This window comes from Schistocerca americana, chromosome 5 (genome assembly GCF_021461395.2).
Source record: "Schistocerca americana isolate TAMUIC-IGC-003095 chromosome 5, iqSchAmer2.1, whole genome shotgun sequence".
Lineage (NCBI taxonomy): Eukaryota > Metazoa > Arthropoda > Insecta > Orthoptera > Acrididae > Schistocerca > Schistocerca americana.
The window spans coordinates 469,639,037-469,652,609 of NC_060123.1; the positions used below are offsets into that span (position 1 = coordinate 469,639,037).

Sequence of the window (13,573 nt, forward strand, 5' to 3'; positions counted from 1 at the left end):
GAGTGTGGCGCAGACGCCATGAAGCCATGGAACAAAATTTTAACACGGTACTGTGCAAGCTCGTGATGGTTCCCTAGTGATGTGGGATGTGTTTAGCTGGTGGAAATGATTCTGTTCGGCTGCTTGGAGAACATTTACAGCCACTCGTAGACTTCATGTTCCCAAAAAACGATCGATTTTTTTATCGACGACAATGCGCCATCAAACAGGTTTGAAGAATATTCAGGACAGTTCGAGTGGATGATTTGGCCACCCAGATCGCCAGATGTGAATCCCCTCGAACATTTGTAGGACATAATCGAGTGGTCAGTTCGCGCACAAAATCTTGCACGAACAACACTTTCCCAATTACGGACGGTTGTAGAGGCAGTATGGCTCCGTATTTCTGCAGGGGACTTCCAAAGACTTGTGCTACGTCGAGTTGCTGTCCTACGCCGGGCAAAAGGAGTTCCGGCACGATACTAGGAGTATACAGGGTAGTCCACTGATAGTGACCGGGCCAAATAACTCACGAAATAAGTGTCAAACGAAAAAGAACGAAACTCGTCTAGCTTGAAGGGGGAAACCAGGTGGCGCTTTGGTTGGCCCGCTGGATGGCGCTGCCATAGGTCAAACGGACATCAACTGCGTTTTTTTTAAAACAGGAACTCCCATTTATTATTACATATTCGTGTTGTACGTAAAGAAATACGAATGTTTTAGTGGGACCACTATTTCGCTTTGTGATGGATAGCACTGTAATAGTCACAAACGTATAAGTACGTGGTATCACGTAACATTCCGTCAGTGCGGGCGGTATTTGCCTCGTGATGCATTACCCGTGTTAAAATGGACCCTTTACCAAATGCGGAAAGAGTCGATATCGTGTGATGTACGGCTATTGTGATCAAAATGCCCAACGGGTGTGTGCTATGTATGCTGCTCGGTATCCTGGATGACTTCATCCAAGTGTCCGGACCGTTCACCGGATAGTTACGTTATTTAAGGAAACAGGAACTGTTCAGCTACATGTTAGACGTCAAGCACGACCTACGACAAATGATGATGCCCAAGTAGGTGTTTTAGCTGCTGTCGCGGATAATCCGCACATCAGTAGTAGACAAATTGCGCGAGAATCGGGAATCTCAGAAACGTCGGTGTTGAGAATGCTACATCAACACGATTGCACCCGTACCATATGATGCGGCATTATGGGAGGAAGGATAATTGGCCCTCATTTTATCGATGGCAATCTAAATGGTGCAATGTATGCTGATTCCCTACGTAATGGTCTACCGATGCTACTACAAGATGTTTCATTGCATGACAGAATGGCGATGTACTTCCAACATGATGGATGTCCGGCACATAGCTCGCGCGCGGTTGAAGCGGTATTGGCTCTGAGCAAAAAAAAAAAAAAAAAAATGGTTCAAATGGCTCTGAGCACTATGGGACTCAACTGCTGTGGTCATATGTCCCCTAGAACTTAGAACTACTTAAACCTAACTAACCTAAGGACATCACACACATCCATGCCCGAGGCAGGATTCGAACCTGCGACCGTAGCGGTCGTGCGGTTCCAGACTGTAGCGCCTTTAACCGCTCGGCCACTCCGGCTGGCTGGCTCTGAGCACTATGGGACTTAACATCCGAGGTTATAAGTCCCCTAGAACTTAGAACTACTTAAACCTAACTAACCTAAGGACATCAGACTGAAGCCCCTAGAACGCTCGGCCACACCGGCCGGCTGAAGCGATATTGAATAGCATGTTTCATGACAGGTGGATTGGTCGTCGAAGCACCATACCATGGCCCGCACTTTCACCGGATCTGACGTCCCAGGATTTCTTTCTGTGGGAAAAGTTGAAGGATATTTGGTATAGTGATCCACCGACAACGCCTCACAACATGCGTCAGCGCATTGTCAATGCATGTGCGAACATTACGAAAGGCGAATTACTAGCTGTTGAGAGGAATGTCGTTACACGTATTGCCAAATGCATTGCGGTTGACGGACATCATTTATTGCATTAATGTGGTATTTACACGTAATCACCCTGTAACATCATGCGTTGACAGAAATGATAAGTTCACAAAGGTACATGTATCACATTGGAACAACCGAAATAAAATGTTCAAACGTACCTACGTTCTGTATTTTAGTTTAAAAAATCTACCTTTTACCAACCGTTCGTCTAAAATTGTGAGCCATATGTTTGTGACTATTACAGCGCTGTCTATCACAGAGCGAAAAAAGTGGTCCAACTAAAACGTTCATATTTCTTTACCACTACACGAATATGTAATAAAAATTGTGGGTTCCTATTTAAAATAACGCAATTGATATCCGTTTGACCTATGGCAGCGCCATCTAGCGGTCCAACCATAGCGCCATCTAGTTTCCCCCTTCAAGCTAGACAAGTTTCGTTCTTTGTTGTTTTTTCGTTTGACGCTTATTTCGTGAGATATTTGGCCCGGTCACGATCGAGGGACCACCCTGTATACTAGTATAGTTACGTATTTTTGTGACTTTGAGTATAAGTCTGTTTGTTCAATACTGCCACCAAATTAAAAAAGAAAAATACGACAGGGGGAGCAGTCCTAAAAGAAAAAGAACTTTTTGTATGCTGTCAATTCGTGGCAGAAGTAATTGTTTTCCTCTCTAGGGCATAAGCCACCACGATTTTATGTTGTATTATCATTATTCCGCTCTAAATTTTTATCCCTCGCATGACTCTTTCTTTTCTTTCCAACGTTGGTTCTTCCAGTACGAGCGAAAGTCTACATCCCTGCTTTATACTCTTTCTAGTCTGAACCCTGCTTTATCGGTCTCCAATTCTTACGAGGTGAATTTACCACATCACTTACGATAGGCTCTACCGCAGTCTCGTCCGTTTGCAACGCAGATAACAGCGCATGCTGTCCGGAGCGGTCCGAGGTAGAAACGGACTGTGATTAACATATCACGTATGCAACGTTGCTTTGACGTAAGACGAAGCACGGCAAGTAACGACCTCTGCGACAGGAAGTCGGGGTGCTGCATTCGTTCCGCCTCCTCTCGCGCTGCTTACTACGTCAGCCTGAGACCGCGCCTCAAGGACGTCTGGAACCCACTATAAGAGACGCGGACCCCTGGCCAGCTCAGACTGCGGTCACGATGGCGCGTCTTCACATAGCCCTGGCCTTCGCAGGCGCTCTGCTCGCCGTCTGCGCAGAGATGGTCTCCGCCAGTTTCGCCGCCCCGGCGGTGCTCGACGTCGACTCTCCGATGCGGGACGAGGCAGCCTTCCAGGACACCATGCGCTGCATCTTTGGCAGTGATGACTACCAAGTCTGCGGCTCCAACACAGTCACCATTAAATGTGAGTTTTCTTTTATTCTGCAACTGCCTTATACAGGGTGAAAAGTATTTAAACCGACAAACTCTGGGAGGTTGTAGGGGACATCAAAACAAAAAATTTTCCCTAATGTCATTTTTTCCTATGAGGATTATTTAAACCGGTGGAGGCCGTATTACGCTCGTCAGTTGTTAGACGCCGTAATACGCTCTTCAGTTGAAGGCAACTGCTGTCCACCAGTGTAGTAGTGCATTGTCTCTGTTTACTAATGGAGCGATACACCTGGAATGAGTACACTGATATGGTTGGTGCGTACTACGTAGCGCACCACAACGGACGAGCTGCACAACGGGTTTATCAACAACAATATCCTAATCACCGTATCCTGCATCATACGATCTTTGCTGCTGTGTACCAACGTCTGCGTGAGACCGGGTCATTTAGCAGATTACCTGGACAGGGACGCCGTCGCACGGTAAGAACGCTGCAATTTGAGGAAGCTGTCTTGCAGCATGTGGAGCGGGATCCTTCAATCAGTGCGGTTCTTCGTTAATGTGTGGGTCTGTGTTGTTGGGGACTGTTTAATTGGGCCGTATCTGCCACCTAGCCCATTAAATGGCAGACACTATTACAATTTTCTCGCCAGAGCATTGCCAGAACTACTGAAAGACGTCCCGCTCCCTACAAGACAACGGAAGTGGTACCAACATGACGGGGCGTCGGCACATTTCGGTCGTCGTGTGCGTCGATTCCTGGACCGACGGTTTCCAGAAATGTGGATTGGCAGAGGTGGTCCTGTACCATGGCCTGCTCGATCCCCAGATATGTCCCCTCTGAACTTTTTTGTCTGGGGCTAGATGCGCAACCCTGTTTACGCAACTCCTGTTGCATCAGAAGAGGAACTGAAATTGGGTTGTGTTAATGTTTTGTCTCTTGGTCATAAAAAAATGGATAAGTGTTTGTTGGTTTAATTAATTTTCGACCAGAGAGATCTTCCTCTACCGGTTTAAATACTCCTCATAGGAAAAAATGACATTAGGGAAAAATATTTGTTTTGATGTCCCCTACAACCTCCCTGAGTTTGTCGGTTTAAATACTTTTCACCCTGTATATTGATCTATTGTGGACCTCAGTTCGAAAACTGGTGCAGTCTTCACCATGGTCTATACTGTGCAAATTTCTTTATCTCAATGTAGCAACTGTAACCTACATTTATTTCAACCCTCTTACTATATTCGGAACTTCCACAAATATTACTTCCCACACCTCCGTCCAAAACCAAATTCCTGCATGCGTTTAGGATATGATGTATCAATAGATCCCTTCATTTAGTCAATATGTGCCATTAATGTCTTTTTTTTTTCTCCAATTCGATTCCGTACCTGCCATTAGTTATCCAATCTACCCGTCTAATATTGAGAATTCCTCTGCAGTACCACATTTGAAAAACTTTTATTCTCTTCTTACCTGCAGTGTTTGTCGTTCACGTTTCACTCACAGTCAAAGCTACCCTTGAGACAAATACTTTGTGAAAATACTTTCTAACGCTTAACCTGATACTATATATTAACATACAAACGCCTTTCTGCTACTGTCAGTCTGTTTTTCATATATTCACTGTATTGCCGTCTTCAGTTATTTTACTGCCCAAAACATCAAAACTCATCCACTACTTGCTAATCTAATTCCCTCAGCATCGCCTGCTTTAATTCGTCTAAACTCCATTATCCCTGTTTTACATTCGTGGACGTTCGTCTGTTCATTCCGTTCAACTGATATAAGTCCACTATAGAATCACAATGTCGACAGTAAACCCTAAGGTTTATATTTCTTCTCACTGAACTTTATTTTCCCTTCCAGATTTATCTTTGATCTTCTTCAAAACTAGTGCAAAATATAGACTGAATAATATGAGGGATAAGCTACAATCCGGTCTCAATTCCTTCTAGACAACTTTTCGTTTTCTTTAATGATCTGTGTGATTTCTTCTATCTCTTCATACATTATTTCAATCTCTTCGTCGCTGATCAGGTAGTAGGAATCATACACAGATGAACTGAAACACCTGCTTAGTAGCTTGCTCGTCCGTCTTTGGAACGAAATACATCACTGATTCTGCTTACCAGGGATACTACAGTTTGTTGGTAGGTTTGTGGATGTATGCGGTATTAGATGTTTGCGCACAAGTCATGTAATTCCCATAATTAACGGTCCGCTGATTTTCGTACGCGGTGGTGGCGCACTATAGCGACCCAGACAGGTTCGATAGGATTCACAATTAATAATATGTTCTGGGTTATTATAGCGTGGTCGAATGGATTTCATGTTAAAACCCAACGTTTCGTCCCCACCTGCGGAGAAAATTTTCAAGGGGGATCATAGCTACTTTGAATGTCCGATTCGCATCATGGCGCGCTACTGACAACAGCGAAATTCCGCTTCGGCACGCTTCCGCGCAGTGGCGTGGCGTCACATGTTCTGAAAGCTCGAGTGCAATTGGCTGTTGTCAGTAGCCGTCGTCCGCTGTTGCTGCCACACCATGGTGGAAGACTGGTACTCACCATCTTCAGCACCGAAATCCAGGTGTCATTCAGTTTCATGCCCTCTTCCTTCCTATTAAAATTCCGGGTGCTTTACAATCTCTTTGGCCTCTCCGTAAAACCTTACGGAGTATCTGTTTGTGCGTGCCAGTACTTGGGTTCTATCAAAATGAATGTGGTGTTCTACTGGTTGCAAAGCATGTCCCGCAAAAGCTGATCTGTCACTCTACCCTCTCCTACAACTGTTTTGTGCTCTTCTAATCGTTTTTTGATCATTCTTTTTGTAATACCCATGTACACTTCCCCATAACTACACGGAATCCTATAAATTCCTGGTTATTCCAGCGGTTGGCTAGTATCCTTAGCCGATTTTAGGCCATTTTGTATCTTCCGGGTCGGCTTGTATATTACCACGATATTCCGCTTTTCCAAGATTTTTCCTATGCGTTCAGTAACGTCCTTAATGAAGGACAGGAAAATTACCGATTTCACTCGTGCTTGAGCATCCCTGTGATTTCTACGCGGTAGCGTTAACGCTTTTTTCACCTCAGCGAACGGGCAACTATTTTTGAGCAATGCATTGGTGAGATTTCCCCTAGGAATTACATCAGGAGAATTTGGTCGCAGAGATATCGAGAATTCGCTATAGTGCTTCTCAGAGCACTGTAACAAGGTTGTGGCTCAGAGACACGGACAGTTATACTGCTGAAAGGTGGCATCGCCATCGGAAAGGACATCAAGCCTGAAGGGATGCAGGCGGTTCGCAGCTGTCAGCGTGTCTTCGATTACCGCCAACGGTTCCATGACAAAATGGTTCAAATGGCTCTGAGCACTATGCAGCTTAACTTCTGAGGTCATCAGTCGCCTAGAACTTAGAACTAATTAAACCTAACTAACCTAAGGACATCACACACATCCATGCCCGAGACAGGATTCGAACCTGCGACCGTAGCGGTCGCTCGGTTCCAGACTGTAACGCCTAGAACCGCACGGCCACTCCGGCCGGCGTTCCATGAAAGAGCAGCAGAATATCTCGCATAGCATAATACCTGTTCCATCAGCCTGCGTCCGTGGCACACTACACGTTTCGAGATGCCGTTCACCTCGATGACGGTGTTTGCAGAGGCGTCCGTCTACCTACTGTAGCAAAAATGCTATTCACTCGAAGAGCTCACATGTTTCCGTTGATCGACTGTGGAATCGTAATTGACGTCGTTGGGTCAATATGTGAACATGTAGGGGTGATCTGTTGCGGAGCTCCTTGTTCAGCAGTGTACGACGAACGATGTGCTCCGAAACACACTTGTACGTGCACTAGTATTGTCCTCTTTCGGCAGGCCTAAATCATGATTGCCGGACGGGCATTTAAACCGTTGTTCCCCCGAAGCGAGACCAGTGTGCTAACCACTTCGCCACCTCGCTCGGAGTGTTTGTTTTAAAAGTCATTGTTCCCACGTTATTTGAACGTCTATGATCTTGGGTTTCGATACGAGCATTGTGGTTTCATTTGGTGCTTTGCACATTCTACAATAACACTAAAAATTTTCAATGATGGAAGAATGGAAAATTATAATTTCCTGCTCACACCCATTATATTGGCCAAACTGCTAGGGCAAGTCCGTGTCTGTGGGTGGATTACTTTCGAACTTCATCTTCTTAATAACCTGATGATCTGTATTTCAATCGTTCTTGAATTCTATAAAGCTAAGCTCGTATGGCATATGTTAAGAGACTTCTCGAAAGAACGAGAGTGTGAAGCCGGCCTATGGATTTAATGAATTATCTTACGAGTTTGTGCTCTTAGTTATTAGTTATTCGACTTGTCTTATGCTTTGTTCTGGTAACAGTTTCCGCACGATTCTTTTCTCACGAATTTTTTCTAGAATATTTTTATTTTGTACTTTACGTAACATGCAGTTTTTTATCAGCCTTGCATGGGGCAATGTATAAAATATTTCTAGTTCTTTTTCCCTACCATTTCTCGCGACCTACAAAATGCTCTGTTTCAGACATCTGACTTCCAAATATTACTCTTATAGGTACCAGAAAAACTCTTGCATGAGCTCCTTTAGCTCCGTTATCTTGTGTACTTATTCTTCAAATTCTTCAATCCGTCTTAGATATTATACCAAAATTCTCACACTTCTTCAATAACTTTTTAGTTAGGAACCTTATACTTTCCGTTGACGAACTACCGTCATTTAGAATAAGATTCTTTAAGATGTAACTGCTAGTACTCAGAGTTCCCTTTAAGACCCTGAAATTAGGATAATTTATAGGCTACACCCAGCCTTCTAACCATTTGCAAAAAGATTATCATTGCTGTACGACAATTATAGCGCCTGATCAAAAGTTAACGGGGACGTTATTGTTCACCTCCGTACACAGTACAACTAATTCACTGGTGAGTTGGGTGGTATTGTCCTGAATGGGTTTATATTGAAGGTTTTATAAGAAGGTTTTGTGCGAAACAAATGGTTCCATTTACATCTTATATCACGCTTCTCTTATGAACACCTCTTTCTACGCACACACACACACACACACACACACACACACACACACACACACACACACACACACACAATTACTTAAGTGACTTCACTTGAATCTTCTAGTTCGTTTCCACGTATTATTTGTGGGTGGATCATGATCTTTATTTGACGGCTACTCGTTGCTAATACGAACATTTCTTTGTGGTTCTGAGAACAGTAGTGTATTTTAAATAACTCTTAGAAGAATAATGTAGTTTATGTCCACTCCTCGGTCACTGTTGACGATCGTCGTCTCTACATGTACTTTTTTCAGTACACTTTACATATTCTTTGCAATGTCTTTCAGTTTCATTTCAAATTAAGCATTTAACATTCAGTATTCACTATTGCCATGAAAATCCAGTTACTCATTTTTGACTAAACAAATTTTATCCAAAAAATGTAGACTAAGTAGCATGTCAAGGCACAAGGCAAGTGGATGTAATAGTGTGACACAATGAGTCTGATATGGCTGGTGTAGCAATCAACGGAGTCATACTTAATATTCATGTGCAACCATAGTTTTCGGACACGACCTTCTACAAAACAAATGAAATGTAACTGTTTTATCCGTGCACAATGCTTTATGTAACCAATCTACTGTCGACAGATACCATGTGGCGGCTATTGGAGAAAGGGTGCAACAGCTGTACGGACGACGAGCTGAAGGTGTTCAGGTTCATGGCGTACCTGTCCAACAACAGACCGAATGAGTGGCAGAAGGTCCTGAACCAGTACGACCCACAGGGCGAATTCAGGAGGAGGAACGGCGCACAGTGGAAACAATATGGTGTTGCTGTGTAATGCTCTTGTATACAGTACAAACTGTAGATCTGTGCACGACAATAAAAGCGCTGCTTACTTAAAAGTCAATATTTCAATTAAACCATTGACGAGCCCCATGAAATACCAATCGCATGCTTCCCACGATTTCGTGTTACGCCTATTAAGAAGCGCACCATAAGCGGAGGCAATAATACGTACCCTTTTTATGTTTTTTTTATTTTTTATTTTATTTATTTTTATTCATCGAAGCATCATCTCGCAACAACATTGGAATTGTCATGCTGATAGAATCAAACACAGTAACTCAGAACGTAAATATACACAGAATACCTAAGTACGTTCTATGAGGATGGGACAGATGGTCAGCCGTGGCCTTGCCGAACGAATAATCTCGGCCTTTTTCCTTGAATTCATTTAGGAAAACTTCAGAAAACTCAAATAAGGATGACCGTACAGAGCGAACTCCACCGAATACGAGGTCACTATCTAAACAGCTGCACTGTCTCATTCGCTTGATCCCTATTGTACAATGTTCTTTGATTCATATACCATTAGCTTCTGGTAACACATAATGTAAAATATGATTTTGCTCCTCATCGTCGCACATATCAAGGACACCCGCTGATGACATTTGGGTGATGAAAATGTTGCTACGGTCTTGGACGGAAAGTTGAATCCATGGCCACAAATATTCAGCTACGCTCTACGTTTGTCTGCCTGCCCTTTCCTCCGTCCATCTGAAAAACTGAGTCGTTGTCTCCACATGATGAAAGAGTCGCTGAACTCAGAAGAGTTACAAGACACTACTATCATGCACTTGAGACACATGATTTTCTTGTAAAAGCAGTAGGTCGTGAGCTCATGTTTTGGAATGTGACAGTGTTTTCCAGAAGAACGACAGAAGGACAACAAACACTGCAATGGACAAAACAGGGCAAGAAAACCACATAGAGACGCAAGAAACAGGAAACACAGATTAAAAACAAGAAAGCAGATTACCATGGCTGGCTGACCATGAGAATAAAAAAGGAGAAGCCAACCACTCTGCAACACATTAAAACTTCCACCCTAAAAGTCCTAGGGTGGAGGGCACAGAGGGACAAAGGACATGCGCTAAAACCCAGATCAAATGATAAAACCCACCCTCACGACTAAAACTAAAACTAAAGCTGCTGTTGAGGCATTGTCGCCCAACACCGGAGGTAGGGTGCTGGGAAAGTTAAAAGTTCGGCTCAGAGCGGCTAAAAGTGGGCAGTCCAGCAAGAGTGGGACGACTGTTATTTGGGAGCCGCAGCGACACTGAGGTGGGTCCTCGCGACAGAGGAGGTAACCATGTGTGAGCCACATATGGCCAATGCGGTGCCCACAAAGGACAACTGATTCCGTGCTAGAAGCCCACAGAGAAGACTTCCACACATTCGTAGTCTTCTTAACGACAAGCAGTTTACTGTGCATACTGTTATGCCACTCCGTTTCCCAAAGCCGAGAAACCTTGTGGCGCAAGACAGAACGCAGGTTAGTTTCAGAGATGTCCATCTCCAGGAGCGGTTTCCGCGTAGCCTGTTTGGCCAGCCTGTCAGCAAGTTCGTTGCCTGGGATTCCAACGTGTCCTGGGGTCCACACAAACACCACTGAACGACTGGACAATTCCAGGGCAGAGATGGACTCCTAAATGTTCGCTACCAAAGGATGGCGAGGGTATCACTGGTAGATAGCTTGTAAGCTCCTCAGGGATTCAGAACAGAGGAGAAACGACTCACCAGAAGAGGAACGGATGTACTGAAGTGCCCGAGATATGGCCACAAGCTCTGCAGTGAATACACTACAGCCAGCGGGCAAGGAATGCTGTTTAATATGGCCTCTGTGGACATAGGCGAAGCCAACATTACCATCAGCCATCGAGCCGTCGGTGTAAACAACTTCAGAACCCCGGAACACGCCAAGAATCGAGAGGAAGTGACAGCGGAGAGCGGCGGGATTAACGAAGTCCTTAGGGCCATACAAAAGGTCCAGACGAAGCTTCGGCGGAGGTGTACACCATGGACGTGTACGAGAATGGACCTCGAGTAGAGGTGGTAAAAGATGCTTAGGAGAACTGCGAATGTGTGGAACATAACTGGCGAGTAGTTGTGCACGTCGGATCGGCAATGCAGGGACTGTGGCTTCAACAAGGGCACTGGTCACCGGACTCGTTCTAAAAGCTTCCGTCGCTAAGCGAACGCCACAGTAGTGCACTGAGTAGAGTAAGCGCAAAGATGAGGGCGCCGCAGAACCGTAAACCAGACTCCCATAGTCAGAACAAGGGCTCTGTAGATCTGCAGCAGCGTAGAGCGATCTACACGCCAGTTGGTGTTGCCCAGGCAGCGGAAGTCATTGAGGTAATGCCAGCACTTCCGCTTAAGCTGACGAAGGTGAGGTAGCCAAGCCAATCGGAAGTCTAAAACCAGTCCTAAGAATCCGTATGTCTCCACTACAGTGAGTGGATCGTCATTAAAGTTCTGGTTCTAGATGAACGATACGACACCGACAGAAGTGCATGACACACGACTTCACGGCTGAAAACTGGAAGCTGTGGGCTACAGTCCATGACTGCAGCCTTGTGAATGGCTTCCTGTAGGAGCCGCTCAGCAACACCAGTACTGGAGGAGCAATACGAAATGCAGAAGTCATCCGCATACAGAGAAGGGGAAACCGACGGCCCTACAGCTGCTGCTAGGCAGTTAATGGACATTAAAAATATACACCCAATACGGAGTCCTGCGGAACGCGATTCTCCTGAATACAAGGGGAAATATGGGAGGCACCAACTTGGACACGGAATGTACGGAGCGACAGGAAGTTTTGGATAAAAATCGGGAGCGGGCCCCGGAGACCCCACTCATACAATGTGGCAAGGATATGATGTCGCGAGGTCGTGTCGTATGCTTTACTTAAGTCAAAAAAAACGGCAACCAGGTGTTGTCGTCTGTATAAGGCTGTTCAGATGGCAGATTCGAGGGACACAAGATTATCAGTGGTAGAGCGACCCTAGCGGAAGCCGCCCTGACATGGAGCCAACAGGCCACATGACTCCAGGACCCAACCCAACGGCAGACGCACCATACGTTCCAGCAGCTTACAGAGAACGTTGGTGAGGCTGATGGGCTGATAGCTATCCACATCAAGCGGGTTTTTACCTGGTTTTGGCACCGAAATGATGATGCTCTCCCGTCATTGCAACAGAAAGACGCCATCGCACTAGATCCGATTGGAGGACGAGGAGATATCGCTTGTAGTCAGACGAGAGATCGTTTAATCATCTGACTGTGGATCGATCCGGCCCAGGAGCTGTGTCGGGGAAGTGTGCAAGGGCGCTGAGGAGCTCCCACTCTGTAAATGGGGCGTTCTAGGGTTCACTGTGGCATATGGTGAACGAGAGGACTTTCCTTTCCATCCGCCGTTTCAGGGTGCGAAAGGCTGGGGGGGGGGGGGGGGGGAGGAGAGGGGGGGGTATAATTCTCCGACGCAGAGACTCGAGGACAGTGCTCAGAAAAGTGCTCGGCAATCGTTTTTGCGTCGGTAGAGAGCACGCCATTGATGTTAACGCCAGGACCACTTGTTGGGGTCTGGTACTCAAAAAGACGTCTGATCATCGTCCAGACTTGGGAAGGTAACGTATGGCCCCCAATGGTCGTCACATACCTCTCCCAACACTCCTGTTTCCGTCGTTTTATAAGCAGGCGAACGCGGGCACGGAGACTCTTAAAGGCTATTAGGTGCTCTCGGAAAGGGTGCCGCTTATGTCGCTGTAGAGCTAGCCGACAGCCTTAAATTGCCTCAGCGACTTCCGGTGACCACCAAGGGACTGACTTTCGCCAGGGACACGCTAGAGAACGAGGGGTCGCCGGCCGGAGTGGCCGTGCGGTTCTAGGCGCTACAGTCGGGAGCCGAGCGACCGCTACGGTCGCAGGTTCGAATCCTGCCTCGGGCATGGATGTGTGCGATGTCCTTAGGTTAGTTAGGATTAATTAGTTCTAAGTTCTAGGCGACTGATGACCTCAGAAGTTAAGTCGCGTAGTGCTCAGAGCCAGAACAAGGGATCGCGTTTTCCGCACAAGAAGGATCGTTGTAGTGACCTCCTCAGTCACAACATCGATGGCATCATGTGGGGAGAGTCAACGGTGACAGCAGAGTTGAAAGGCTACACAGTCTGCCTTGTTTAAAGCCCATCTGGGTAGGTGTCCATGGCCATGACGCCAGGGAAATGACAAGAAGATGGGGAAGTGGTCTGGCATTTGGGAAGAAGACAGCTAGGAAGAGGAGGTATTCAGACAGTTATACTTTGCGTATATGCAATAGATTTGACCAACTGTCAGAGTTGAGTGGAGAGGAGTCTTGTGTAGCTCTAGATGTAGGG

At 45.8% G+C, this 13,573-nt stretch overlaps 1 protein-coding gene across 1 annotated transcript; it reads left to right on the plus strand.

Moving 5' to 3' along the window:
• Nucleotides 1-3,129: 3,129 nt before the first annotated feature.
• On the plus strand, nucleotides 3,130-9,259 carry LOC124616086 (allergen Tha p 1-like). Its single transcript, XM_047144338.1, has 2 exons — nucleotides 3,130-3,341; nucleotides 9,002-9,259. Exons 1-2 carry the CDS (start codon nucleotides 3,137-3,139, stop codon nucleotides 9,193-9,195), a joined length of 399 nt encoding a protein of 132 aa, XP_047000294.1. The 5' UTR covers nucleotides 3,130-3,136; the 3' UTR covers nucleotides 9,196-9,259.
• The last annotated feature ends 4,314 nt before the right edge of the window (nucleotides 9,260-13,573 follow it).

What these genes read in the sequence shown, in the direction of transcription:
- LOC124616086 (XM_047144338.1), top strand. Translation starts at nt 3,137, where the DNA reads ATGGCGCGTCTTCACATAGCCCTGGCCTTCGCAGGCGCTCTGCTCGCC. An exon ending in CAACACAGTCACCATTAAAT is followed by an intron (nt 3,342 to 9,001) that starts GTGAGTTTTCTT and finishes TACTGTCGACAG; the next exon opens with ATACCATGTGGCGGCTATTG.